The sequence below is a fragment of the Lemur catta genome, chromosome 17 (genome assembly GCF_020740605.2).
Source record: "Lemur catta isolate mLemCat1 chromosome 17, mLemCat1.pri, whole genome shotgun sequence".
NCBI lineage: Eukaryota > Metazoa > Chordata > Mammalia > Primates > Lemuridae > Lemur > Lemur catta.
In genome coordinates, this window is record NC_059144.1 from 27,967,851 (window position 1) to 27,994,437 (window position 26,587).

Consider the following 26,587-nt stretch of genomic DNA (forward strand, 5'->3'; position numbering starts at 1 on the left):
GACATCCAAAGGAGAACTCTTGAAGTTTATAAGAAGAAAGTGAGCTGGTTTGGGACCACAGGATTGGAAGAACAGCATAACCAAAAGCATCTTGCATCCTCCTGACAGGACACCTAGACCAGGTGTTTCCTGATCCCTCTGATCTAGCAGCAGAATATGGGCCAGGTAGGCTCATTCCTCCCCTTAATCAATGGAAGTCCGTCTGTAAACATCTGGCAAGCTTGACAGCATTGGCAAGGGGGGTCAATTGGGAACTCTAGCCCTGAACCTAACCCTAACCCCGACCCCATGTATATAAGTGGTGAGAGGAAGCACTCTCCTTCCTTGCCTGTTCTGAGTCTTAGCTTTTCTACTGAGAGACACCAAGGCAGGTAGGCAGAACTGGCAAGACATACCCAGCTATAGCAAGCAGTCCAGTGTAGGAAAACTCTGTCCCAGTGGACTTAAGACTCTTCTCTTCAGCCCAGAGACACTAGGATGGATACTACCTGCAAAAAGGACATAGACACAACAGATGGCCTAGTCCAAGAAGTCTCTCGCCCTGTGTACCTGAGCCTCTTCTTCCCTGTCCAGAGACATGCGCAGTTGGGTGGAATTGGCTGGAGGGATATACCTACAACAAGTGGTCCATTCTGGGAAACCTGTTTGTCTCTGTGGGCTGAAGGCTTGCCTTTCCCACTCCAGAGACACTAGGGAAGCTGGCGGCAACCTAGGGCTACCACACCCTTCTCCCCCTAAGAGATACCTGACAGCCTAGCTTGGGGAAACTCCTTTTGCCCCCTTCGGTAGCACCAGCAGAGCCCAGTGGGAGCCCAGTGGCACTACATAAACAAAGCAGGCTAAATAACACTGCAGAGACTCTGAAAATTAATCTGTCATTGAAACAGTAGCTCAGAAAAGTAGAACGAGACCTATGTGCTAAAACTAAACAGAGTGACTACCCTTTAAAAAAAAAGAGAAATTTAATAGGAGCCTATGTGTGTTAGAGACTTCTAACTTAATAGACAAATGTTCAAGGTACAATAGAAAATCACTTGTCATATCAAGAAAGAAAGCCACCATACATACATAATGAGTGCAATGCGCACTGTCTAGGGAATGGACATGTTTGAAGCTCTGACTCGGGGGGTGGGGGAGCAAGGGCAATATACGTAATCTAAACTTTTGTACCCCCACAATATGCTGAAATAAGAATAAAAAATAATAAAAAAAAAGAAAAGATAACAGATACCAACACAAGATGAATCAGATGTTGGAATTTTCTGACAAGGATTTTGAAACAGCTGTCATAAAAAATGCTTTAAAATCAATTAAAAATTATCCTGTAACCAAAAAAAAAAAAAAAAAAAATCAGCAAAGAACCAAATGAAAGTAATTAGAACCAAATTAGAAATGAAATTAAAAGGAACCAAATGGGCTGGGCCCGGTGACTCACACCTGTAATCCTAGCACTTTGGGAGGCTGAGGCAAGGAGTATAAGAGGCCTCCTGCTTGAGGCCAGGAATTCAAGACCAGCTTGAGCAAGAGTGAGACCCTTCTCTACAAAAAATAAGAAAAAAAATTAGCCAGGCACAGTGGTGGCACATGCCTGTAGTCCCAACTACTCAGAAGGCTAGAGGATCTCTTGAGCCCAGGAGTTTGAGGTTGCAGTAAGCTGTGATGATGCCATTGCACTCTAGCCCTGGGCACAGAGCAAGACCCTGTCTCAATCAATCAATCAATAAATAATAAAAAAATAACCAAATGAAAATTTTAGAACTGAAAAGCAACAGAAGAAGAGAAAAACCTTCCTGGACAGGCTCTTAATAGTAGAGTGGCAATGACAAAAGATAGAATTAGTAAACTTGAGGATAGAGCTATAGAATTCATTCAGTCTAAACAGAGAAAAAGCAAACTATAATACAAAAAAAATGACTTGTGGACAATAACAAAGATCTAACATTCATATAATTGGATTTCCAGAAGGAAAGGAGAGTAAGTGGGAATGAAAGCATATTTGGAAGAAATAATGGTGGAAAACTTACAAATCTGGCAAAAAAAAACAAACCTGAAGACCCGAGAAGCCATGCAAACTCCATACAGGATATATACAATGAAATCTACGCCAAGATGCGTCATAATTGAACTCTTCAAATCTAAAGGCAAAGACAAAGTCTTGAAAGCAGCCAAAGAGAAATGCTGCATTTCCTATAGGGAACACCAATTCAAATAACAGTAGATTTCTCATCTGAAACCATAGGGGCCGAAAAGAAATCACGCAATATTTTTCAAGTGCTGATATTCTGTATTTGGGGAAAGTGTCCCTCAGGAATTAAAGGGAAATGAAAACATTCTCAGATGATGGATAACTAAAAGAATTTGTTGCTAGCAGACCTACTCTTAAAGATTGGCTGAAGGAAGTTCTCTAAACAGAAAGGAAATGATAAAAGAAGGAATCTTGGAGCATTAGGAAGAAAAGGAACAATGGAAAGAGCAGAGATATGTGTACATACAATAATAGACTTTTTCCTCGTGAGCTTTACTGGTCATATTTGATGATTGAATCAAAAATGTAAAGCCATCTAACATTAAAGATGATGATATTTAAATGAAGATAAAGCACCTAAATGGAAGTGAAGTTTCCACACTTTACTCAAAGTGGTAAAATGTTAGTAGTAAATAGATTGTTATAAGTCACATATTTATATTGTAATAAGTGGAGCAAACACTTAAAAAACTACACAAAAAGATAAAAACAATATAAATCAATCAAGATGGAATCCATGATGTTTAATTTTAGGTGTAAACTTGACTGGGTTAAGGGATACCCAGAGAGTTGATAAAGCATTATTTCTGGGTGTGTCTGTGAGAGTGTTTCTGGAAGAGATTTGAATCAGTGGACAGAGTAAAGAAGATCTGCTGTCACTTAATGTGGTTGGCCACCGTCCAGTTGGTTGAGGAGTCTGGATAGAACAAAAAGGCAGAGGGAACGTGAATTTCTTTGCTGTTCTGGAGCTGGAACACGCATCTTCTCCTGCCCTTAGCCATCAGAATTCCAGGTTTTCCAGCCTTCAGACTTTAGGACATGCACCAGCAGGTCCCCAGGTTCTTGGGCCTTTGGCCTCAGACTGAGAGTCACACCATCGGTTCCCTTGGTTTTGAGGCCTTTGGACTTGTACTGTGCTACACCATCAGCTTCCCTGGTTCTCTAGCTTGCAGACAGCATATCATGGGACTTCTCAGCCTCCATAATTGTGTGAGCCAATTCCCCTAATATTAATAAATCCTCTCATATATCCTATATGTTCCGTTTTCTGGAGAACCCTAATACAGGATTCTAAAAAATGTTCAGGTGACCCACAGGAAGAAAAAAAGAGAGAAACAGAAGAACGAGAACTTAAGCCTTAATGTGTTAATAATTACCTTAAATGTAAGTGGACTAAATGTACCTACCAATCCAAAGACAGAAACTGGCAGAGTGGATGAAAAAAACGTGACCTAACTATATACTACTTATAGGAAAGTCACTTCAAATTCAACAATGTAGGTAGATAGAAAAGAATGGAAAAATTAAATTACTGCAAATATTGATCTAATAAAGCAGGAATGGCTTTATTAATATTGGATAAATTAGACTGCAGAGCCAAGACAATTATCAGAGTCAAAGTGGGGCATTACATAATGACCAAATGATAGATTAAGGGTTGCCAGGGCTTAGAGAGAGGTGTGCATGATTATAAAAGGGCAGTATGAGGAATCTTTGTAGTGTTGAAACTATTAAGTACCTTGACTGTGGAGGTGGGTACCTGGACAGAATTGTGACTGAATTGTGTGGAACTTCACACACTCATTGTCACATACGCACATACACACAAATGAGTATAAGTAAAACTGTGGAAATCTGAATGAGATTGTTTTATCAATGTCAGTATCCTGGTTGTGATATTATTCTGTAGTTTTGAAAAGTGTTACCATTTGTGGAAACCGGTCAAAGTGTATAAGGAATCTCTCTGTATTATTTCTTACAACTACACATGAATTTATTATCTCAATTAAAATTTCAGTTATTAAAAAAACAGGTTCAGGGAGACTAAGAAGACATTAAAAGTAAAGGTCCTATGGGGTTCTGGATTAGATTTTGAAACAGAACCAAAAAAGGCCATTAGTGGAAAAACACACAAGTCAGTTATTATTAATAGAACAATCAGAAATAGACCTTAAAATAAATGATTAGTCTTTAATAATTTATATAACAAGATCAATAATTTCAGCAGAGAGTTTGTGAAAAGAATCTGTGGAAACTGAAAATACAATAACTGATTTTAAGAACCTCAGACACATATGAAGAGAGAATTAGTTAATTGTAAGATATATTGGGGAAAAAAATATCTGGACAGAAGCACAGAGAGACAAAGGGATGAAAAATAACAAGAAGAGTGTGAGAGATATATGGGACATCGTTGTACTTAGAATTCCAGAAAGAGAAAAAGAGAGAGTGGAGCAGAAGCAATATTTAATGAGATAACGTCCTGGAATGTTCCTAAAGTAACAGTACCTTTAAAGTTACAGATTGAGGAAGTGCACAGACACCAAACAGGGTAGTAAGTGGAAAGAAAAGCATACCAAGGCACATTTGCTAAAAACCAAAGACAGAGATAAAAATCTTCAAGCAGTGGATTGAGACATACTATCTTTAAACAAGCAAGAATAAGACAGAAAGCTTTCTTCTTAATAAAAACAATGGAAACCGAATCAATGGAATGATACTTCCAAAGTACTGAAAAGAAAAATGCCAACATAGAATTGTGTACCAAGAGTTGACAAACTTTTTCTTAAAGGGCTGGGTAGTAAATATGACTTAGACTTGTGGACAATATGAGGTCTCTGATACAACCATTCTGCCATTGTTGCATGAAAGCAGCTATAGACAATTATAAGTGAATGGACATGGCTGTGTTCCAATAAAACATTTTTTAGAAAAACAGGCTGCTGGCCCACAGGCTGTAGTTCCCAACCCATGTTCTATATCCAGTAAGAAAATCTACTTCAGAAATGAAGAAGAAATAGATATTTTCACATGAACAAAAACAGAGGGAGTTAGTCACCAGCAGCCTAAAGGGAGTTCTTTAAGCAGAAGGAAAATGATCACAGAAGGAAATAGAGATATGCAAGTAGGAGTGAAGAGCGGTGGAAAGAATAAAATGTGGGTAAACTTAACTGAATGTTAATTGTATAAAATAATAATAATATCCCATGGGATTTAGAAGATAGAATTAAAATATACACCAACAAAGCACAAAAGGCAGATGGTATAGGTAGATGGAGGAAATGGAATTTAAGGTCCCTGAATTGCCCAGGAAATGATACAAGTGTATTATGTTAGGCTTTGATAAATCAAGGATGCAAGTTATAATTTCTAGGGCAATCACTAAAAGAATAGTAAGAGAATATATAATACAATAGTAGTTTATAAAGAAAAATGGAATAATAACAATACTTAATCCAAAAAAGGTAAAACAAGACAGAGACAGGAACATAGATTAAGTGGGCAAATAGAAAACAAATTGCAAGACAGTAAGTTTAATCCCAGTTATACCAGTAGTTAAATGAAAACTGACTCAAGGTACCAATTTAATAAAAGATCTAAGTGGATTTAAAAAAAACAATGACTTATGATACTTAGAAAAAATACAATTAGATGTAATAAGACAGAAAGGTTGAAAGCAAAAGGATGGTAAAAAGGTATACCATACACTAACCAAAGACAGTTGGTTTATCTCTGTATCTGACAAAGTAGACTTAAAAAGGATTGCTAGAGGTAAAGTAGAACTTTTTGTAATGATAAAAGGGTGAGTCTACCAGGGAGATAGAAGGATTCTAAATGTGTGTGTACCTGGTAACATAACCTCAAGATATAGAAAGTGAAAGATGTCAGAGGTAAATTTTAACAAATTTTTGATTTGTAAATAACTTAAAGCTTACAGAAGAGTGCAAGAATAAAAATAGCACGAAGGACATTTGTATCCTGTATACAGTACCCAAATTCATCTGGTTAACATTTTGCCACATTTGCATTATCATTCCCTACCCCCTCTCTCCACACAAGCACACGTGCACAGGTGTGTGTGTGTGTGTGTGTGTGTGTGTGTGTGTGTAAACATAATTTTTCTCCCTGAACCTTTAGAGGGTAAGCTATGTACATCATAGCCCTTGACCTTTAAATACTTTAGTATGCGTTTTCTAAGAATAGTGATAGTCTTAAAACTCTTAAGGTTCAGTTTTCATCTTCAATATATTTAACATTATACAGTACTTTTATCTAACCATTTGTACTCTATTTTGTCAGATGACCCAAAATGTCCTTTGTGTAGTTGTTCCCCTCTGGTATAAGATCCAGTCTAGGGTTAGGTATTGCATCTGATTTTCATGTCTCTTTAACCTATTTTAATCTGCAACAGAAGTCAATAAACTTTTTCTGTACTTTTTCTGTATCAGGGCCAGATAGTGAATATTTTTGGTTTTGTGTCTGTCACAACTACTCACCTCTGGTGTTGTCACAAGAAGCAGTGGTTGACAGTGAGTGTGTGAAAGGGCATAGCTATGTTTCAATAAAACTTTATTTACATGAGCCAGTGGCAGGCCTGATTTGGTCTGATGACTGTAGTTTGTCAGTCCCTGATTTAGAACATTTCTACTGTCTGTCTTTTTTTTTTTTCATGATATTGACATTCTTTCCTCACAATATCTTCCCTCTTTTAATCCAGTTCCTTATTTTCTGTTTGTTTTGCTTTCTCACCATTAAATTCAAGTTATGTCTCCTTGACTATACGAATGAGGGGGTGTTCTTCTCAGAGTATCACATCTAGAGGCACATGATGCCTATCCCATATTTTTTATATTGTTTTTTTGTTCTCCTGTTTGAGGTCTTTTCCTGTTCTTCCACTATAAAATTGCTATTCTCTTCCCTTGCAACCAATAAGCAATTTCTGGGTTGACATGGTAAGAACATGCACATGTTCTACTGCTTTTCCCAATTTCCTCCTACTTTTTAACATCCACTGGCGATGACAAAAGTAATTTAATACTCTTTCAGTAGTTCATGGAACAAAAAGTTTGAAAACACTTGGCCTAATTGACATATAGGGAACATTGTACCCTGCAGTTGCTGTACACTTCTAAATATTCATCAATCAAAGAAGAAATCACCCTGGAAATTTGAAAATATTTTGAGCTGGATGACAATGAAAGTATTATCTGTCAAAACTTTGAGATACAGCTAATGCTATGCTGAGAATGAAAATTATAGCTTTAAATGCATACATTACAGAAAGAAGAAAGGTTGAAAATCAGTTCTCTAAGTTTTCAGCTCAAAGAAAAAGCACCACGTAATATACTCAAAATTAAGTAAAGGAAACAGCAAAGATTAAAGACATTAATTGAATATAAAACAGATGTACAAAATAGAGAATAAACAAAGGCAGATGTTAGAAAAGACCAATAAAATGGATAAATTGCTGGAGAGATTGCTAAAGGGAAAGAGAAAACAAATTACTGATATCAGTAATGATTAAAAAGGGGACATCACTATAGATCTTACAGATACTGAGAAAATCGTAGAGTATATTATTCATAACTTTGTTCTAATAAATACAAAAAATTTAGATGAAAAGGCAATTGCTAGAAAAACCAACTTACTCTAGGCCCAGATAGCTTCACCAGTCAGTTCTTCCCAACTTTTATAGAAGAAATAGCACTAATCTTACACTGATTCTTCTACAGCGTAGGAAAAAAGGTGAAATTCTTTTCTTGTTTTTATACAGCCAACATAATTTTGTTACCAAAACCTGAAAGAAAAGGAAAACAGCAGGTTTGTTTAACTTATGAACACAGATGGAAAGAATGTAAACAGTATTTACAGACTGTATCCAGTGAAATATGAAAAGAATCATGACCAAGTGAGTTTATTTGAGAAATTTAAGGTTGATTTAATATTTGAAAATCAGTATCATTCAGAGTAAACCGAATGATCATTTTGATAGATGTATAATTTTTTTTAAAATAGAATTCAATACCCGTTAATGAAGAGGCCTTTAGCAAACTAGGAATAGAAAGACACTTCCCTAATCTGGTAAAGGCTTATACAAAGAATTTAGGGTAAATATTACACTGTGTGGTGAAATACTGAAAGTTTTTCCCTGTGATTGGGAACAGGACAGGGATAGTCACCATCACCAGTTCTTTTCAGTATCATGATGGAGGTCTTAACCAGTTGTAATAAAGCAAGAAAAATAATAAAGTGATAAGTGTTAGGAAAATATAAAATTTTTTAATAGAGGATATGCCTGTATTCCTAGTTTTTGCCTGGAAAAATCAAAAGAATGGTGTTACCATTCTAGACATGAAAATTTGGTTGTTAAAAATGTATATAAATGGTATTTAAAGCTTTGAGACAGTGTGAGATCACTACCTAGTGAATTTAGGTAGGGAAACAGGCTGGTGCCTTCTTAGAGATTGGGAGAAGCAGGTGGATTTATCAAAGTGAACTGAGAAGAAGCTGCCAGTGAATCCAGAGTTTAGGATTTTGGAAACCAAGTGAAGAAAGTAATTGAAGAAAGAGGGAGGCTGGGCACGGTGGCTGAGGCAGAAGGATCATTTGTGCTCGTGAGTTCGAGACCAGCCTGAGCAAGAGCAAGACCCCGTCTCTACTAAAAATAGAAAAATTAACCAGGTATCATGGGCATACCTGTAGTCCTAGCTACTTGGGGGGCTGAGGCAGGAGGATCGCTTGGGCCTAGGAGTTTGAGGTTGCAGTGAGGTGTGATCTTGCCACTGCACTCTAGATCGGGATGAAGTGAGACTTTGTCTTAAAGGAAACACAAAAAAAAAAAGAAAGAAAGAGGGAGTCATTAGCTATTTCAAATGCTGTGGGAAAGTGAACTAAGAAGGGATCTGAGAATTCGCTCTTGTTTACCTTAATAAAACAATTTCAGAGGAGGTGGACATTAAAGCCTAGTTGGAGTGGGTTAAGAGATTAGGTGACAGTGTGGAGTCAGAGTAGACAACTCTCAAGACTTTTGATATAAAAGTGAGAAAAGAAGTAGGTAGTAGCCTGAGAGGAACATGAAATGAAGGGAGTTTGTTTTTTAAGAAGAGGATCCAACAGCCTATCTGTAAGCTGGTCCAGTAGAGGGTAAAAGTATTGGGTAGGGGTCAGAATTAGGTTTGCTCTGGTGATGTCCTCGATTGGGTGGAGTTTAAGAATTCTGGGTCCAGGTAGATAGTGTGACCCTCGATGGGTTTAAACAGTTTATCCAGTGTAACTAGAGCAAAGGTATAGTACGTGCATTTAGTAATTGTGAAAAAATAAAGTTCTCTCCTGTGAATAAAGGTATTCATTGAGTGCCATTAGAATACCAGGCACACTTTTAGGCACTGGAAATAGTGAACAGAACAGACAAAAATCTGTGCTGTCAGGAAGTTTACATTTCATTACCAACCAGCTATGGGGCCCTACAGGAAACTATCTGATGTAGGTTCTGTTGTAATCCTTCCAGGCAGCGAGAACTGGTGTGTAGCTGGGCCAGTGTAGCAAGGGACAGAGACTATGAAGCTGCAGATCCTGGAAGTTGTGACACTGCACCAATGGAATGTAGTAGGTCTTTCTGACCTCCACAAGGCCAATATATTGCTGAATGGTTGGGCAGAGTCTTAGTTGTGCTTGAGGCTGGGGGGGTACTGGGAGACCTGAGAACAGAGAAGATTCCTACAGGTGACCCCACAGTGTACTCACAGCCTATTTGGTTGAACACATGGAGGTAGAGACTCATTGGCTTTCCAGATTTTAAATTAAAATCTAGAACATTTAAAGAGATTTAACTGTACTTCAGATAATTTTCTGTGATATCCTAATTAAACAATTTAGCAAATCAATTACAGGAGTGGTGGTGCAAGAAATTTTCAAACAGAACAAATATATAAAGAGACAAATCATGAAGGCAAAGAAACTTAGAGGAGAAATTCAGTATATCTAAAATTTGAATAATAGGACTTCCAGAAGGAGAAAAAGAAATGGAGGCATGGCAACAAGCCATGTGAAGAAAAAAAAAATTCAGGCAGACATCAGATTTCTCATTTGAAAGCTGTAGCTAGAGAGCAGTGGATTAGCATCTAGAGACTATGGAGAGAAAAATGACTGCAATAAAGGAAGGATGTTTAGGGATAAACAGGAATCCAGAGTATACCACTCAACTGTCCTATTTGAGGAAAACACTAACCAAATAAATGGTGCACAACAGAGACCATCAGACTGGAGAAGGTGAAGGAGAGAGTCAGGAGTGGTGAATAGTGAACTTGGTTTTATGTTTAAAATTATATATTGATGAGGATGGCTGGGAATATATAAGTGCTAAATTAGGACTCTTAAATAGAATGGACAGTATTGTAAGGAAAAGTTATAAATAAGTATTGAGCTAACTCAGCAAAATGTAGGAATTGGGGTGCTCTGAAGAAAAAATGGGCCAAAGGTCTCAGAGTAGAGAGGGGAGGGAAAGGAAGAGAGGGTAGAACTATCCTAGGAGTCTCATTTATGGGTTGGGAATGGGAAAGGAGGAGGGAAGTACAGTATTTCTGTAGGGGATATCTTGTTTGTAAATTTTCATAAAGGCATATGCTTTCAACAGTGAAGGCAGGGAAAGGGAAGGTAACCATTAATAAGTTGGAAAAATACAGTGGGATTTCCAGATAAAGGGGGAAACAGAATGAACAGCAACATTATCACACTAACAAAAAAAGGAAAAAAGGAAAAGAGAAGACAAAATATAAAATAAGTAACAAAATATAGATGGGAAGAACAAAATTAATATTTTAGTCATATATTAAATGTGAATAAGTTATATATTCTCCTTAAAGGAAAACTAGAATGGCTATGTTAAGATCAAAGTAAATTTCAGGACAAGGAGATTGAGACATTTCATAATGATAAAAGTGTAAATTCACCAAGAAGATAGAACAGTCCTACATATGTAAGTATTTAATAACAGTTCTAAAATACGTGAAAGTGAGAAATATGCAAATCTACGATTATAGTTGAAGATTCAATACTTTCAATAGTTGATAAAACAAGTATACAGAAAAATAGGAAGAATAAAGAAGACTTGGATAACACTATCAAACAACTTGATATAATTCACATTAAGAGAACATCATACACGTCAACTGCAGATTGTGCATTCAAGTCCCTTACAACAGTCAATAAGATAGATCATATGCTGGATTATAGAACAAGTCTCAACATATTTGAAAGGTATAAAATCATGCAGAGTTTGTGCTCTAACCACAGTGGAATTACAATAGAAATCAATAACAAAAAGATAACTAAAAAATCCCCCAAATATTTGAAAATAAGCAGTATACATCTAAATAACACATAGGTCAAAGAAGAAATAACAAGGGAAATAAGAAAACATTTAAATGTATGAAGGTGCAAATAGCCTGTTGAATTTGTGGAATGTAGCTAAAGCAGCATGTAGAAAGGAATTTATATCTTTAAATGCTTTTATTGGAAAAGACAGATATACATGATCTAAATGTCCACTCTAAGTAACCAGAAAATGAAGAGCAAATTAGACCCAAAATAAATGGAAGGAAGGAGATGAGGAATATAAGAGTGGAAATCATTCAGATATGGAAAAACAATAAAGAACCAATGAAAATATTGTGAAATTGATAAACCTTTAGTTAGACTAATCAAGAAAAAAGAAGATGCAAATTAGCAATATCAGGAGTGAAAGAGGGATTGTTACTACAGATACTATACCTAGTAAAAGGAAAATAAGATAATATTATGAACACTTTGTCAATAAATTTGACAACTAAGATGAAATATAAAAATTTCTTGAAAGACACAAATTATCAAAGTGACATAAGAAGAAATAGAAAATGTGAATAGCTGTATATCAAGTAAATTGAATTTATGATTTGAAACCTTTACTCAAAGAAAACTTCAGGCCTGGGCGACTTCAGTAGTAAATTCTATCAGACATTAAAGGAAGAAATAATACCAATAATAGCAACAAACTCTTCCAGCAAATAAAGGAAGACAGATACTCTCCAACTCATTTCATGAGGACAACATTATCCTGATACCAAAACAAGATAAAGACATTGTAAGACAAGAAGACTACAAACTAATGTCTCAAATAAGCATAGATGTAAAAATCTTTAACAGTATATTAAGGGGATAATACATGCCTTTGTTTCAATTCAATGCCTTTGTTACTGCTGGTAAGCTAGTTTTCCCTAGTGCACAGCCAGTACCCATGTCCATACCTAAATCATCAATGATACTGTGACACCCAGTCTGAAATTCTAGGTTGATATTCCTGGCCTTCCTCTTTCACGTCTGTTTAAACTTTCAGTAACCACAGCACTTGTTGGCCATTCGCTAGAATATAGAAAATTTCAAATTAAAAACTGGCAAAATGTAAAAGAAACAATACCTAATGCAGAGAGGATGTGGAGAATAGCATATTCTCGTACATTGCTGGTACAAATGTGAATTGTTGTAGCCTTTTGGAAAATAATTTGGCAGCTTGGTTAACAATTAAAATTCATAATCCTTTTGGTCTAGTAATCCTCCTCCTAAAATTCCTATTCTTAGAAATAAAAGCACAAGTAAGTAAGGCCATATGTATAGGGTTATTTATTGCAGCAATGTGCAAAATGCTAACCAACTAAATACAAAATGAACGTTAGTAGGGGAGAGGCAGGAAAAATGATACCTCCATAGGTTAAAATAATACTATGCTACATTTAAAAGAATGAATTAGACTAATACCTGATTAAAGAGATTTCCATAAGGTTTTGTTGAGTGAGAAAAGAAAGGTGCAGAAAAGTTTATATAATAGCTAATTTGTGTAACCAAAAAATAATTGAACAGAACCATGTGTATGTCGTAGGCTCATATGAAGAAAAATAGTTAAGAATGCTTGATAGGTGGTTAATTTTTTATCTTGGTTGAGGGTGGATGGGAGTAATTGGAGAGGTAAATAAAAAAGAATTGTTCTTTAGTTAACAACAACAACAAAAAAAACCCTGTCTGTGATCATATCTATGCATTATCTGTAAAATTACGTAAATGTGTATATTTAAAGATATTAAGTAAGCATTTAAAATAAAAACAATCTATTTCTTTTCTAAAAGTGATGTTGATTTGCAAACCTAAATCTGTTCATGTGAAGTTCATAGAAACTCTTAGGCCGGGCGCGGTGGCTCACGCCTGTAATCCTAGCACTCTGGGAGGCCGAGGCGGGTGGATCGCTCGAGGTCAGGAGTTCGAGACCAGCCTGAGCAAGAGTGAGACCCCGTCTCTACCAAAAATAGAAAGAAATGATTTGGACAGCTAAAAATCTATATAGAAAAAATTAGCCGGGCATGGTGGCACATGCCTGTAGTCCCAGCTACTCGGGAGGCTGAGGCAGTAGGATCACTTAAGCCCAGGAGTTTGAGGTTGCTGTGAGCTAGGCTGATGCCACGGCACTCACTCTAGCCTGGGCGACAAAGCGAGACTCTGTCTCAAAAAAAAAAAAAAAAAAAGAAACTCTTAGGAGCAAAACAAGCATAGTAGAGAGAAAGAACCTTAAAACTTTGGGCTAGAAGAGTCTTTTTTTTTTTTTTTTTTTTTGAGACAGAGTCTCACTTTGTCTAGAGTGAGTGAGTGGCGTGAGTCTAGAGTGAGGCTAGAGTGAGAGTCTAGAGTGAGGCTAGAGTGAGTGCTGTGGCGTCAGCCTAGCTCACAGCAACCTCAAACTCCTGGGCTTAAGTGATCCTACTGCCTCAGCCTCCCGAGTAGCTGGGACTACAGGCATGCGCCACCATGCCCGGTTAATTTTTTCTATATATATTTTTAGTTGTCCAGATAATTTATTTCTATTTTTAGTAGAACAGGGTCTCGCTCAGGCTGGTCTCAAACTCCTGACCTCGAGCGATCCACCCGCCTCAGCCTCCCAGAGTGCTAGGATTACAGGTGTGAGCCACCACGCTCGGCCTAGAAGAGTCTTAAACAGAGAAACAAGGAAGTGTGTGCATGCACGCACACACATACAAACACACAAACACAATAACCAGTGGGGAATTTACTCATGGAAATAAAGTTTAGTTTCTATTTGAGAAGTCTAAAGTAGGGTGGTTTTTGTGGTTGGTGGTTACTGTTCTTCAGGGACCTTTGATTTGTCATCCTTGGTGTTGGCTCTGTGTTCAGACTCGGAGCCTGATTGCCACAGTACTTCCAGCTGTAAAATCTAGCATAGCAAAGTTCAGGGAGAGAAGGGTCATCTGTTCTTGCATGTCCATCGTAGGTTGGTTTATTTTTGGAAGCATTTACTGAGAAAGTTTGGGGTATAAGTTGGTTATAATACCTGTGAGAGGAAGGTATTATTGGAAGCAGGAGCGGAAGCGGTATTGGGCAAAGGAAGAAGTTGAGCTTCGATAACAGGTCTGACAAAGGGGAGCTCTGGACCAAGGATTGCCTGTTAGAGTTGTCCCATGTTGTATTGTAAGCCTGGGCTTTTGTACCCCTTATGGTGTGGGCTGCCCTGGGAAGGGCATGGCCTAGGGTAGCCAACCCCTGAAGGAACTAACAATCTGTTGACCACATTCTCTGCTATAGCTGGCAGCAAGTCCTTCCTTCAGGGGGGACCTAGGTAGTATATCTTCCTTTCCACCACACTGTCTTTCTTAAGCATGAGAAAATATTTCCTAGAATTTGTCCATCAGACTTCCCTTCACATCTAAATATTAGATTACACACTATGTCAAAGATTACTAGTTACCATTTGTAGCCTTTCTCCTTTTCTCTAGTAAAGAGAATCCTGATTTTTCACTGGGTACACGGTCATCTGGGATAATGGCTACATTTCTCAGCCTCCCTCTATATGTAGATATGTCAGTAGCTTCTGGCTAATGGGATAGAAGTTGAATTGTAATGTTTGACATAGAGTGTGTGCTCCTTGTTTTCTTTTCCTCCTTCCTTCTGGATAGAACGTGGGTATGATAGCTGGAGCTTGAGCAGCCATCTTGGATCGTGTGGTAGAAGTCACATGTTGAGGATGACAGAGCAAGGGTAGAAGAACATTAGGTCCCTGATGATCATGGAAATTCCTTACGTGTTCTGGATTGCTTACTTTTGGATTTTATGTCTCAGTTAAGCCATAACTATTTAGGTTTTTCTGTCAATTGCATTAAAATCTAATCTTTTTTTTTTTTTGAGACAGAGTCTTACTCTGTTGCCCGGGCTAGAGTGCCGTGACATCAGCCTAGCTCACAGCAATCTCAAACTCCTGGGCTCGAGCAATCCTCCTGCCTCAGCCTCCCGAGTAGCTGGGACTACAGGCATGTACCACCATGCCCGGCTAATTTTTTCTATATATATATATATATATGTTTTTAGCTGTCCGTATAATTTCTTTTCTATTTTTAGTAGAGACGGAGTCTCACTGTTGCTCAGGCTGGTCTCGAACTCCTGAGCTCAAACAATCCGCCCGCCTCGGCCTCCCAGAGTGCTAGGATTACAGGCGTGAGCCACCGCACCCAGCCTAGAATCTAATCTTTTTTTTTTTTTTTTTTTGAGACAGAGTCTCACTTTGTTGCCCAGGCTAGAGTGAGTGCCTAGCTCACAGCAACCTCAAACTCCTGGGTTTTAAGCGATCCTACTGCCTCAGCCTCCCGAGTAGCTGGGATTACAAGCATGCGCCACCATGCCTGGCTAATTTTTTCTATATATATTTTAGTTGGCCAGATAATTTATTTCTATTTTTAGTAGAGACGGGGTCTCGCTCAGGCTGGTCTTGAACTCCTGACCTCGAGCGATCCACCCGCCTCGGCCTCCCAGAGGGCTAGGATTACAGGCGTGAGCCACCGCGCCCGGCCTAGAATCTAATCTTAACTGACAAACATTTCTAATAAGTCATTGGCAAGGTGGTATGGGAAAACATGATTAGCTTAGACTAACGTGTTAGGGGTGAAATAGATGTTGGGGGAATAAGATCCAAAGACATCTGTATCAGGCAAGTACAGCAGAAAGGGAGAGAAAGGCAAGGATTTCAAGGGGTTTGCTGGATATGATTTTTGTGATGAACTATGAAATCTTAACTGGGTAAGTGAGAAAGTGAAATGTGTGGGTGGTGGGTGATGAGCAGTGAAGAAATGATAGTTCAGTGGATTGGCGGTTCCCATGGGCCTGAAGACTCATTGGAAAGTGGGAATTAGGCTAAATGAACAGGAGAGATAAGAGCAGAGCAGAAGGTAGGGCGCTTAAAATGGAGATTTTGGTGGTAGCCCTTAATAGCAGGGGTGAGAGGAGTGGGTGGCTAAAGAGAGGTGGAAGAAAAGATTGTTGATGGTAAGGTTAAGAAATAGGCTGGGTTTTGGGTGGAACATTCTGGATGTTTTTGTAAATGAATGGAAGACAATGAACAATTTGCTAATACCTTCAGTGCATCGGGAGTAACTGGGATGTCAGTAGATGACTCACAGTAAGGGAGGCAGATCCAGAAGAGAGCATCTGTTTCAGAGAGGCTGACATTGTTGATGGAAGAGGGAGGAAGAATGAATGATCTGAAAACAGCAATGAGGAAGGACATAACATCCTTCTTAAATATTAAACATTTCTATATAGTAAAAGATACTAGACCCAAAGTATAAAGAAAAAAGTAAACTGAGAAAATATATTTATACTAATAGTACATTTAACTTAGAAATGGGAGGTTTCCTTAATGTAAAAAGAGCTCCTAAACATTAATTTTGAAAAGACAACTTGGTAGCAAAGTGGGCAATGAATGTGGAATCTTAATTCACAAAGGAGGAAGTGCAAATGGCCAGAGCATATGAGAAGATATTTTTGAACATCCAGGGTTAATAGCAGTCAAAACATTAGTGAGATACCAGCATGTGCCTGTCATATTGGCAAGATCTAAAAGTATTATTAGAAGATAGGTGCTAATGCACACTGCTCATGGGCATGTGGGTAGGTGGCCAGGATGGGTCTGGTTGTGTATTGTGGCTTGATGTGCTTGCCCATCACAGCTACAGTACTCTCAGAGTTACTGTTTTAACTGCACCTTACTTGTAACTGTAACTGTGTGATCTTATTTTTTAAAAACAAACTCATATTTATAAATAAGTTCTTGTGACCATTTTCATGGTACAAAGTATAACTTTCCCTTCTTAGCTAGAAAGGTTTAGGTATGGTTTTGTTCATTCCTATGGGTTTTGTTATTTTTCTATCCTCTTTTTTTATGTGTGTGGTATTTGTTTCATCCAAATTTGTGCAGTGTGATTATAACTATGCAGTCATTTTCTTCTGGTTTTAGCATACATTAATGTATCCACTGTGCTTAATTTGTATTGTATTAAGAATTAAGAAAACTATTAATAGAAAATTAATATATGAAAATATTTTATATAAATATTTTATTGTGAAATAAATATATTAAAATATATGAAATTAATATGATGGACTTAAGGTTTTTCTTTTTAATTTAAATTACAGACTAACTGGATCTTCTGGGTTTGTCACAGATGGACCTGGAAATTATAAATACAAAACAAAGTGCACGTGGCTCATTGAAGGACAGTAAGTAGTAATGGCTGGCTTAAGTTTGTCTGTTTGTCTGTTTCAGGATAGAGCCCAGTGTAGCATAAAATACTTAAAATACTTTTTGGATAACTTTTCATTGAACAAGTAAATTTGATTTTCTTATTTTTCTTAATCTTCACTGTTAATTTAAAAAAGGTTTGTGTTGATTTAATGCTGCAAACGAATTGTACATACCAGAAATTTGTATATTTTCAACTATAATAGTTTAAAAAGTAAGTATTTTTAATGGTTTGTTCAAAGCATTAGGAAATTACAATACCATGTCATTTTTCTAAGTACCTATTTTTATTGTGGCTAGGAAAATTGGAATAACTGTTACTGCCTAAAGTGACCCCTTCTCTGGACCCTGCTGTGTCATCCCAGCTAGTGCCGCCTTTTTCTCCCTCCTTTCATGACAGGCCTTTAAAGCAGTATTTCTCAAACTTTTTTGTTCTCAGGACCTCTTTACACTCTTAAACTTTGAGGATTCCAAATAACTTTTGTTTATGTGGGTTATACCTGTCTGTGTTTACCATATTAGAAATTAAAACCAAGAAATAGTATTTCTTAATTCATTTAAAAGTAATAATTATAAACCTACTATATTAGCACAAATGATATTTTTATGAAAAAAAATCCTGTATTAAAAAATTTTAGAGAGAAGAGTGGCATTGTTGTACATTTTTGCAAATCTCTTCAAAGTTGGACTTAATAGAAGGCAGCTGGATTACCATTCTTCTGCATTCACCTTGTTGCAGTATGTTATTGTGGTTGAAGTTTATAAGGAAAGTGAGTCCTAACTTGAATATAAGTAGGAAAAGGGAGGAGATTTTAATAGTACAGTACTTTTAAGTAATTGTGAATAGTCTTCTTTGGTACTATGCCCAAACTTGACAAGAAAATTGCAGTGTGGAATCTGAAACAACATTAATGAACTTTTGGGACTTGTTACATCAAAATCCATTGGTTTTCTTGCACTTTGAATGGATTGTTTGCCCATCCATGATTTTGTAATATGATATATAGGTAATTTGGAAAATATTGGTTCACTGAATTATTCAGATCTTCCACATGTTGATATATTTCATTATATAATATTTAAAAATCACATTGGTTAATACCACTATCAATCTCATTACAGAGGTCTAAGTATTGGGAAGTTGTATTTGGGTAGCAGATATAAATTTTCCAAAACTCTAATTACTACCTGAAAGTGCTTGTATTTTATCTTCGGCAGCAAATACCATCAGTTTTGTTTGAAGTGACAGGCTTGGTTTGGTCATTTTCAATAAAATGTCTGCCAAATATCCAACTCTGAATAACCATAGTTTCTCAATTATTTTTTCAAATAAACATAGTGAATGGTGTTCCAAGAAAAAAGGGGTGGCTAGATCAGCTCATAACTTAAAACAATTTCGAAAGTTGTTTTCCTTGAGAAAAGTGTACTTTTTTAGACAGAAGTGCTTTATGCTTGCTTTCATTTTGTCACACATAATATTAAAAAGATGTTTACTCATGGATCAGGATTTAATCAAATTAATAGTTTTTACTGCTTAATAAAGATATCCTTAAATGAAACTGGCATCTTTTTCTTTGTTCTGTGAGTGGGTGGTGGTGAAGGATAACGGTGATCACTTGTACCGTTTGCTGCTATTGCCTTGATTTGTTGTTAAGACACCAGCAGTTTCACCCACCATTGCTCTTGCACCGTTAGTAAATGCCAACATAGCAATGAACGCACGTGATATTTTAGTATTACTGTGAATATAGTTTTGACCTCTTGGATCCCCCTAAAAGGTACCCAGGGCCCTCTGCATTCTGTGGACCACATTTTGAGAACTGCTGCCCTGAGAAGTTGTCTGCCCTTGCCCTTACCCTTCCTGTCAGTTCACTCCCATCTAATGTCCTTTCACTGTTGCTCTTAATGTGCTCTCAGCAGTTGCTCCTCCTGAGCCTAAGCAAAAAATTTTTCTTCCCCCTTTTCCTTATTCCCCACATTTAGCCTGTCAGTAAATTCTGTCACTTTTCCCTCTAGATTATCTCCCAAATCCGTCTATAGACTCCGTTTTACCACCATCTCTACTGTTGTGAACCACCATCCTCTCTTTCCTTGACCCCTGTATTAGCCTTAATTTGGCCTCCTGATTTTTGCTTTTGCCCCTTGTCCACCTCTCATCTTTTACAGTTTTCTCTGCTATGTTTCAGGCGTGCTAATTTTCTTCATGTTGCTTGGACACATCAACTTTCTCCCTTAAGACCGTGCTGTTCCCTCTATCTGAAATGTTGTGCCCTAGGCTTTTCACATGGCTTGCCTTGTCCTTCTAATCACCTCCAGAGCTTGCTGGGGCGTCTCAGTAAGCTTGTGCTACTGTATCACATTCCTTTCATTTCTTCACAGTACTCATTACCACCTGAGTTAATTTGTTTATGTTTTTGTTTAGTTGTTGACTTAGAGATGTTAGATAAATCAGTGTGGAGCAGAGGAAAGGTCTAAGCTGGAGCAATATAGTTAGGCATCATCAGGGTACAAATGGTATTGATATTCCCAGAGATTTTTGAGTAGAGTATTTGGGCTTGAGAGTGAAGGGATGAGCGGGCTATGAGGCAATGGAAAAAGCAAAGTCTTCTGTGAGTTTCACTCTATTAGGGCAGGTCTTTGGTAGAGAGAGTTGGGATTTGAGGCATTTTTGTTTTATTGTTGTTTTGCAAAATATGTTATACTTAAGCAGATTTAATTGTGGGTGGCAAAGTTCCAGATGAGAGGGAGATGTTAAATATTTGAGAGATGGAAGGGGAGTAGGTGGGTTTATCTTTTTTGAAAAATGGGAATTTTAGGGATTTTTGTCTGGGTGCTAAGCATAAGAGGGAGGTGGGACGGGATGTTTTGAAATTGTCATTGAGAGTTAGTAGCAGCTGTGGAGAGAGAGAGAGTTAGTATAGAACTGTTGGCAGAATCAAAGTGCCATTTGAAGTTGGTGAGCAGAGACCAGTGCTGGAACTAGTCTGCCCAATGGTGTGGCTTTCTCCAGTACAGCATAGTTTTTTTGTTTGTTTGTTTGTTTTTGGATTCAATCTCGTCAAAGCAGATAACTGGTTTCCTATAGACCAGGGCTTTTGCCAGCTAGTACCATGAAGGGGCAGAGGGACAGGCAAATTTAGAGACTTGGTGGGTGTGTTTGTGAAATGATGTAGTGTGGAATCTTAAGTTGAATAAGGAAGTGCAGAAATGGAAGGGCTAATGAATTGGGCCAGAGGCTATTAAAGAATGGCCACTGGATGGACTGTAAGGCCCAAAGAGTCATGGATCACATCTGTTTTGTTTCCATTTGCATGTTTAGTGGTCTCCTGCACATAGTAAGTACTAAATAAATCTTTGACAAATGAAGGAATACTATTTATATATTAATTTCTTTTCTTCCTGTAAATTCTTTTTTAAAAAAAAATCTTTTTATATTCTCAAATGTTTGCTGGTTTTGATGATTATTTTACTATAAATTACTTTTCTTCTTCTTTTCAGGCCAAATAGAATAATGAGACTTCGTTTCAATCATTTTGCTACAGAGTGTAGTTGGGACCATTTATACGTTTATGATGGGGACTCAATTTATGCACCACTAATTGCTGCCTTTAGGTAAGCTCAGTCATATAAGTACTAGTTCATCATCCCTTGATTTCTAAATTTAATTGTATCGCCTGGATTGCATTCTTACTGGATTCACCTTTATTATCACTGAACACATTTATTTCATGGAAACAGTACTTGTGTACTAGTCCTGACTTGATTTCTGTAGCTACTGGGCAAGTTTCTGGGCATATTACTTGACCTTTCTTTTCAGTTTCCCGATCTGTAAAATTGTGATAGTGCTAAGTTCACCTACTCCTCATGGTGGTGGTGAAGTTTAGATTTTCACATGTTTTGTGAGTAATATAGTGAATGATGTATCTGTGAAAAATTTAAACTGGGAATTCTATCCATCTTTTTTCTGTTTTTCTCATTGCATAGGCCTTTAGGAGTTATTTGTTGAATTCAAATGGGGTGTGTATGTGTGTGTGTGTGTATTTACATATATGTGTTATCATGGGTGAGGGAAACTTTCTGGAAGAATACACATAAAACGAACAGTGGTTATCTGCAGAGAATGAGGAACATACCAGTTATGTATTGTGAGTTCCTTTTTTTTTCTTTGAGACAGGATCTGGGTCTATTGCCCAGACTGGAGTGCAGTGGCATGATCATAGCTCACTGTAACCTTGAACTCCTGGGCTCAAGTGATCCTCCCACTTCAGCCTGCTGAATAGCTAGGACCACAGGAGTGGGCCACCATGCCCCGCTAATTTTTTTTTTTTAAGAGATGGGGTCTTGCTATGTTGCCCAGGCTGGTCTTGAACTCTTGGTCTCAAACAATCCTTTCACCTTGGCCTTGTGATTTTTTTTTCTTCCGGTAAGTACATTATACTTTACTAGCTAAACAAAAACCATTCAACACCAAATATATAGGGTATTCTGAATTATTTTGGTATTTTAGTTTTTATTAACAGCAAGGAGCCTTGTTGTTTGTTAAGTTTTTGATCACATGGGAATTCAAAACTGTCTCTATTTTTTCCTTTTATTGGATAGGAGATTTTAAAATACAGTCATGAGTCACTTAATGATGAGGGTGCATTCTGAGAAACTCATGATTAGGCAATTTCATCATTGTGCAAACACAGAGAGTACTTACACAAACCTAGGTGTCATAGCCTACTACACACCTAGGCTGTATGGCACAGCTTGTTGCTCCTAGACTACAAACTTGTACAGCATGTTACTATACTGAATGCTGTAGACAGTTGTAACACAGTGGTAAGTATTTGTGTATCTAAACATAGAAAAGGTACAGTAAAATACAGTAGTACAATCTTATGGAACCACCGTCATATATGCAGTCCATTGTTGACTGAAATGTCACCATACATTGCATAACTGTATATTTTTCTAAAGTCTACATCTGCTTAGGAACCATAGTTGTCAATTTTTCATCTGCAACTGACTTTCTAGATTTCCTTTCCTCAGACATTTTATTTCTTTGACTTTAAAAAGAAATCAGTTCAACAAATTTTTTTTGTGTTTCTCACATGGGGCTACTCTGGTTGATGTTCCATGTGGGTGAGGGGAGGTAACAGGGAGTAAGCAGCACACAAGGAGCCAAGGGACAGGAGAGCAGGGACTTGAGGTGCCTCTTGTGTTTCTCCACCCCCTTTGGCTTAGAAGTCTCTCTGACATATCTTTGAACTGAGAAACAAGGCCATTTTCTGGGCTTTAAAGGTTCACGTATGGGGCCAAAGAACAGGGTGGCTAGGCTATACTAAATGTTTAAAATAGCATTGGCCAAGTGTTGGCATGTGTATTTTTATGCTAGCATTTGAAACATAACTTATGTTTAGCAAGAGGCACCCTAAGCTTTAACACAAGCATGAAAACTATCTGTATATGTTGTTATTATGAGAGTACTTGCTGGGGACTCACTTGTTTTCTGTGTTTATTAATCAGAATTCATGGAGCCCCTGTTATATGCCAGGCATTTTGAATCAGCTTGTCAGTAGCTCTGGTAAGAACATGAGCCAAGCAGGTTGTACATAACCCTGCGGTTCACCTGGACTATGTATTTGTTGAGCAGACATGTAAATTCCACATCAGCAACAGCAAAACAAGCAGAAGGCTATAATTGTTCTAATTAGTGACTTTTGATGGAAGCCAAAGTGTATAAACAGATAGAGGAACTCTTAAGTTTCTGTTGAAAAGTTAGTTAACTGACAGTATAAATTAATGCATTGATCTTACTAAAATTTATGACATATTTGTGAATTTTCTAAAATTATGATAAGAAAATATGTACAAATTGAAATTTACCTGAAATACAAAACCCCTAAAGCACTGATGTGCAGAACAATTTGAAAACCACTGTCTTAGGCCATAAGGGCACTGCCACAAGGTGGTTTGTGGAGAAGTGCTGTTGGGCCAGGAGAATTTTGGATCGAGGCACCAACCCAGTGGTAATGTGCTGAGGGTCCAAATGGAGAGAGCCTGGTGGCAGAGATAGTTCAGCTAGGGCCAGTAACAGTCAAGGAAAGAAGAATCAAACAGGATTCAGAAGACATGGACTTTTAATCGGTTTCTGCCCAAGTCTCTGTGTGAACTTGAATAGGTCATTTAAGAGCTCTAGACCTCAGCTTCTAAAACCGAAAATGAAGGTGATGTGTACGGTGTTAGATCAGTCTGTGTTCTTTCTGGGTATATTGCAAACTCTAAAGTTTAGTTTGATTCTAAACTGGTAGATCACATTTATCTTGTATATATTGAACTTCTGAATAAAATTTATTTAACAAACACAGTTCCATTACTAGACACATGTGAGAACCCCTGGAGTCATTTATCTTTTAAGACTCTTCCAGCTCTACAACATTATGATTTTGCCGTGCATTTAACAGATGCACGTATGGGGGAGCGCCTTCATGGAGCAGGCACTCCCCTAGGATTTGTTGGTAGGGGATGCAGAGGTGATGGAGTAGGGGGAGTGGTTTTCCTCCCTGAGAACATTCTTCAAAAGGACGTTATTCCTTTTAGAGTTTTTTGTTTGTTTGTTTGTTTTTTAAGGAAGTCATATATTGATGAGGCAATTGTTAGACTGTGATGATACAGAGGAAGCCTTTTGAAAGCAGGGATTGGGTCAGTCTACCCATCGCCCATCTGAAACCACGGTCAGACCGTGGCATACTTAGAGAAGCTACTCACAGGTAGGCACCTCTCTCATGTTCTTTGACCCTCCTTCGCTAGTCAGAAGTGTAGACCCTGCCTGGCCCCACCCCCTGGCCCTGACTTTAGGAATCTGCCTCACTTTCCACGTCTCTCTGCCCTTGTCCTTGTAGTCTTGCAAGAAGGTAGGTATGTCAAACTGAGGATTACTAGTCAACTTACACAGTGTAGTTGATAAAGTCAGGTTATGCCCCAGGTATGTTCAGAGAGCCATGTTTGCCTGGGGCAATTATGCTGAATTTCAGGTCTATTAAGAAAATCGTTCAGTGATTTTTCAAAATGATTCTGTACAATAGTGGTCTGTGTTTAAAACACAAGATTATGAGCAACACGAAGGCAGGCAGTTCTTGATTTGCTCAAGTTGAACAACTGCTTGCAACCTAAGCTATGCCTGCATTTATTAGTCTGCCTAGGGGCAGCAGTAGGGAGGTGGGAGACAGTTCAGGGTGACAGCTGAAGAGTGCGCCTGCAGCATCTCTTCCTCACCCACACACTTCTCATTACCTTTGTATGCTGGGTGAGGTTATGTTTGTATTCATTTGTTCTACACAAGTTTATTTTTGTCATAAACCAGTTTTATTTTCGTGCTGAGAGAAATCAACACACTCCAAAGCTGTCACAATTTCAAGTTTTTGAAGTGAAAAGAAGTGAGCACCTATGCTCTTCTGACGGTGGGGAAACTGATCCAGTGCTTAGCCACTGCATTATGCAGTTGTAGTTGGTAATGTCATTCATCCTACACACTTAAATGTCTGTCCCCACCATATAAAGAATATCATCAGCCATCACTAACGATGCACCTGCTAGTGTGAGGCACTGTTTAAGCAGTCCACGTGCTTTGACAGTTTGATCCTCACAACATCACTGTAATGTAGACAGGAATTCTCTCATTGTGCATTTGAGGAAACTGAGGCTTAGAGATGTCAGTGACATGCTCATGTCTCCTTGTTCCTGAAATTCATGCTAGGGTAACAAGAGAGTGCAGTGTGTCTCACATGTGACAGAGGCCCTCAGTCCTTTGCTGTGCTAGTGTATCTTAGGGGCAGATTACTTTTGATATTTCTGTTTCTAGGCAGCCCTGCTCTTGCCAGTACTTACCCCTTCAGCATTTCAGGGGATTCTGGTATATATTATATAACTAGTGAAAGCACGATAATGGTTGAACCCTTCATTTAGGTCTCTGATTCAATGGTACGTCTTCCAAGAAGCCTTCCTCAACTACCCTTTCTAAAGTACTCCCTTCTCTTTTCCTCTGCTGTTTCCCTTCATAGCATTTATCTGCCTGGCATTATTTATGCACACACTTGCCTGTGGAGTTGTATCTGGGCTTATTTGTTGTTTCTTATAAACTCCATGAGAGCAGGAATATAGTCTTTTCCACTATTGTATTCCTGGTACTTAGAGCAGTGCCTCACATGTAGTAAGTGCTTAGTAAACATTTGTTAGTTGAATACATAGTAGAAGATGTGTGACTGTTTTGTAGGCCCTGGAGCACCTTCAGAATCTTAGAGTTCCTAGAGTTCTGTCTTCATATTAAAAATTAAATAAAAGTCCCATTCCCTCCTTATCTTCATTGCCTGCTTATGCACTCTTCCAGTCATTTTTATAGGCACTTACATAAGTACATGTAAATGTGTAAATGTACGCATATACTAGGCTCCTTGTTTTGCAGATTGCTCCCCACCCGCATCAGAATGCCTGAGGAGCTCCGTGTTAGTCCTGCAGACTCATTCAGCCAGCTCCTAGTGGGTGAGCATTTAGGTGGTTTCCAACCTATTGCCATCTAATAATGCTGCAGTTAGAATTCTTATATATTTGTCATTGAGTACATAAGCAAGTATTTCTTCTACAAAGAAATAGAATTGGTAGGTCAGAGCAAATGAGCATTTAAGATTGTCTTAGGCCTTGAGGCCTTGAGGAGTTTACCTGGTGTGTGCTCTAGGAAAGCAAGGGGGCCGGGTTGACCCAGAGAAAGGGGGACAGCAGTAGGAAATGGTTCATTGGGTGGGGTTGTGTGTGTGGAGCAAATTATATAGGTCCCGGAAAGGATCTAGGCTTTTACTAAATGTAGTGGTGGTGAATCAGTGTGGGGCAAAAGTCACAAGCATATAAAGAAGTGCAAGCGGCAAGTAAACATAAGAAAAATGATTAACCTCAAGAGTATAATCTCTCAAGACCACAAC

At 38.0% G+C, this 26,587-nt stretch overlaps 1 protein-coding gene across 6 annotated transcripts in view; it reads left to right on the forward strand.

The window, feature by feature from the left end:
- The window catches only part of ATRN (attractin), a 133,475-nt gene that overhangs the window by 19,176 nt on the left and 87,712 nt on the right, over positions 1-26,587 (forward strand). For 5 of the 6 annotated variants that reach the window (XM_045528988.1, XM_045528989.1, XM_045528986.1 and 2 more), the window contains exons 2-3: positions 17,525-17,608; positions 21,129-21,242. In XM_045528988.1, the coding sequence (XP_045384944.1) occupies positions 17,525-17,608; positions 21,129-21,242 (198 nt within the window). Of the gene's footprint in view, positions 1-17,524; positions 17,609-21,128; positions 21,243-24,355; positions 24,386-26,587 lie in introns of those variants that run through there. The other variant, XM_045528991.1, reaches the window with a different exon arrangement.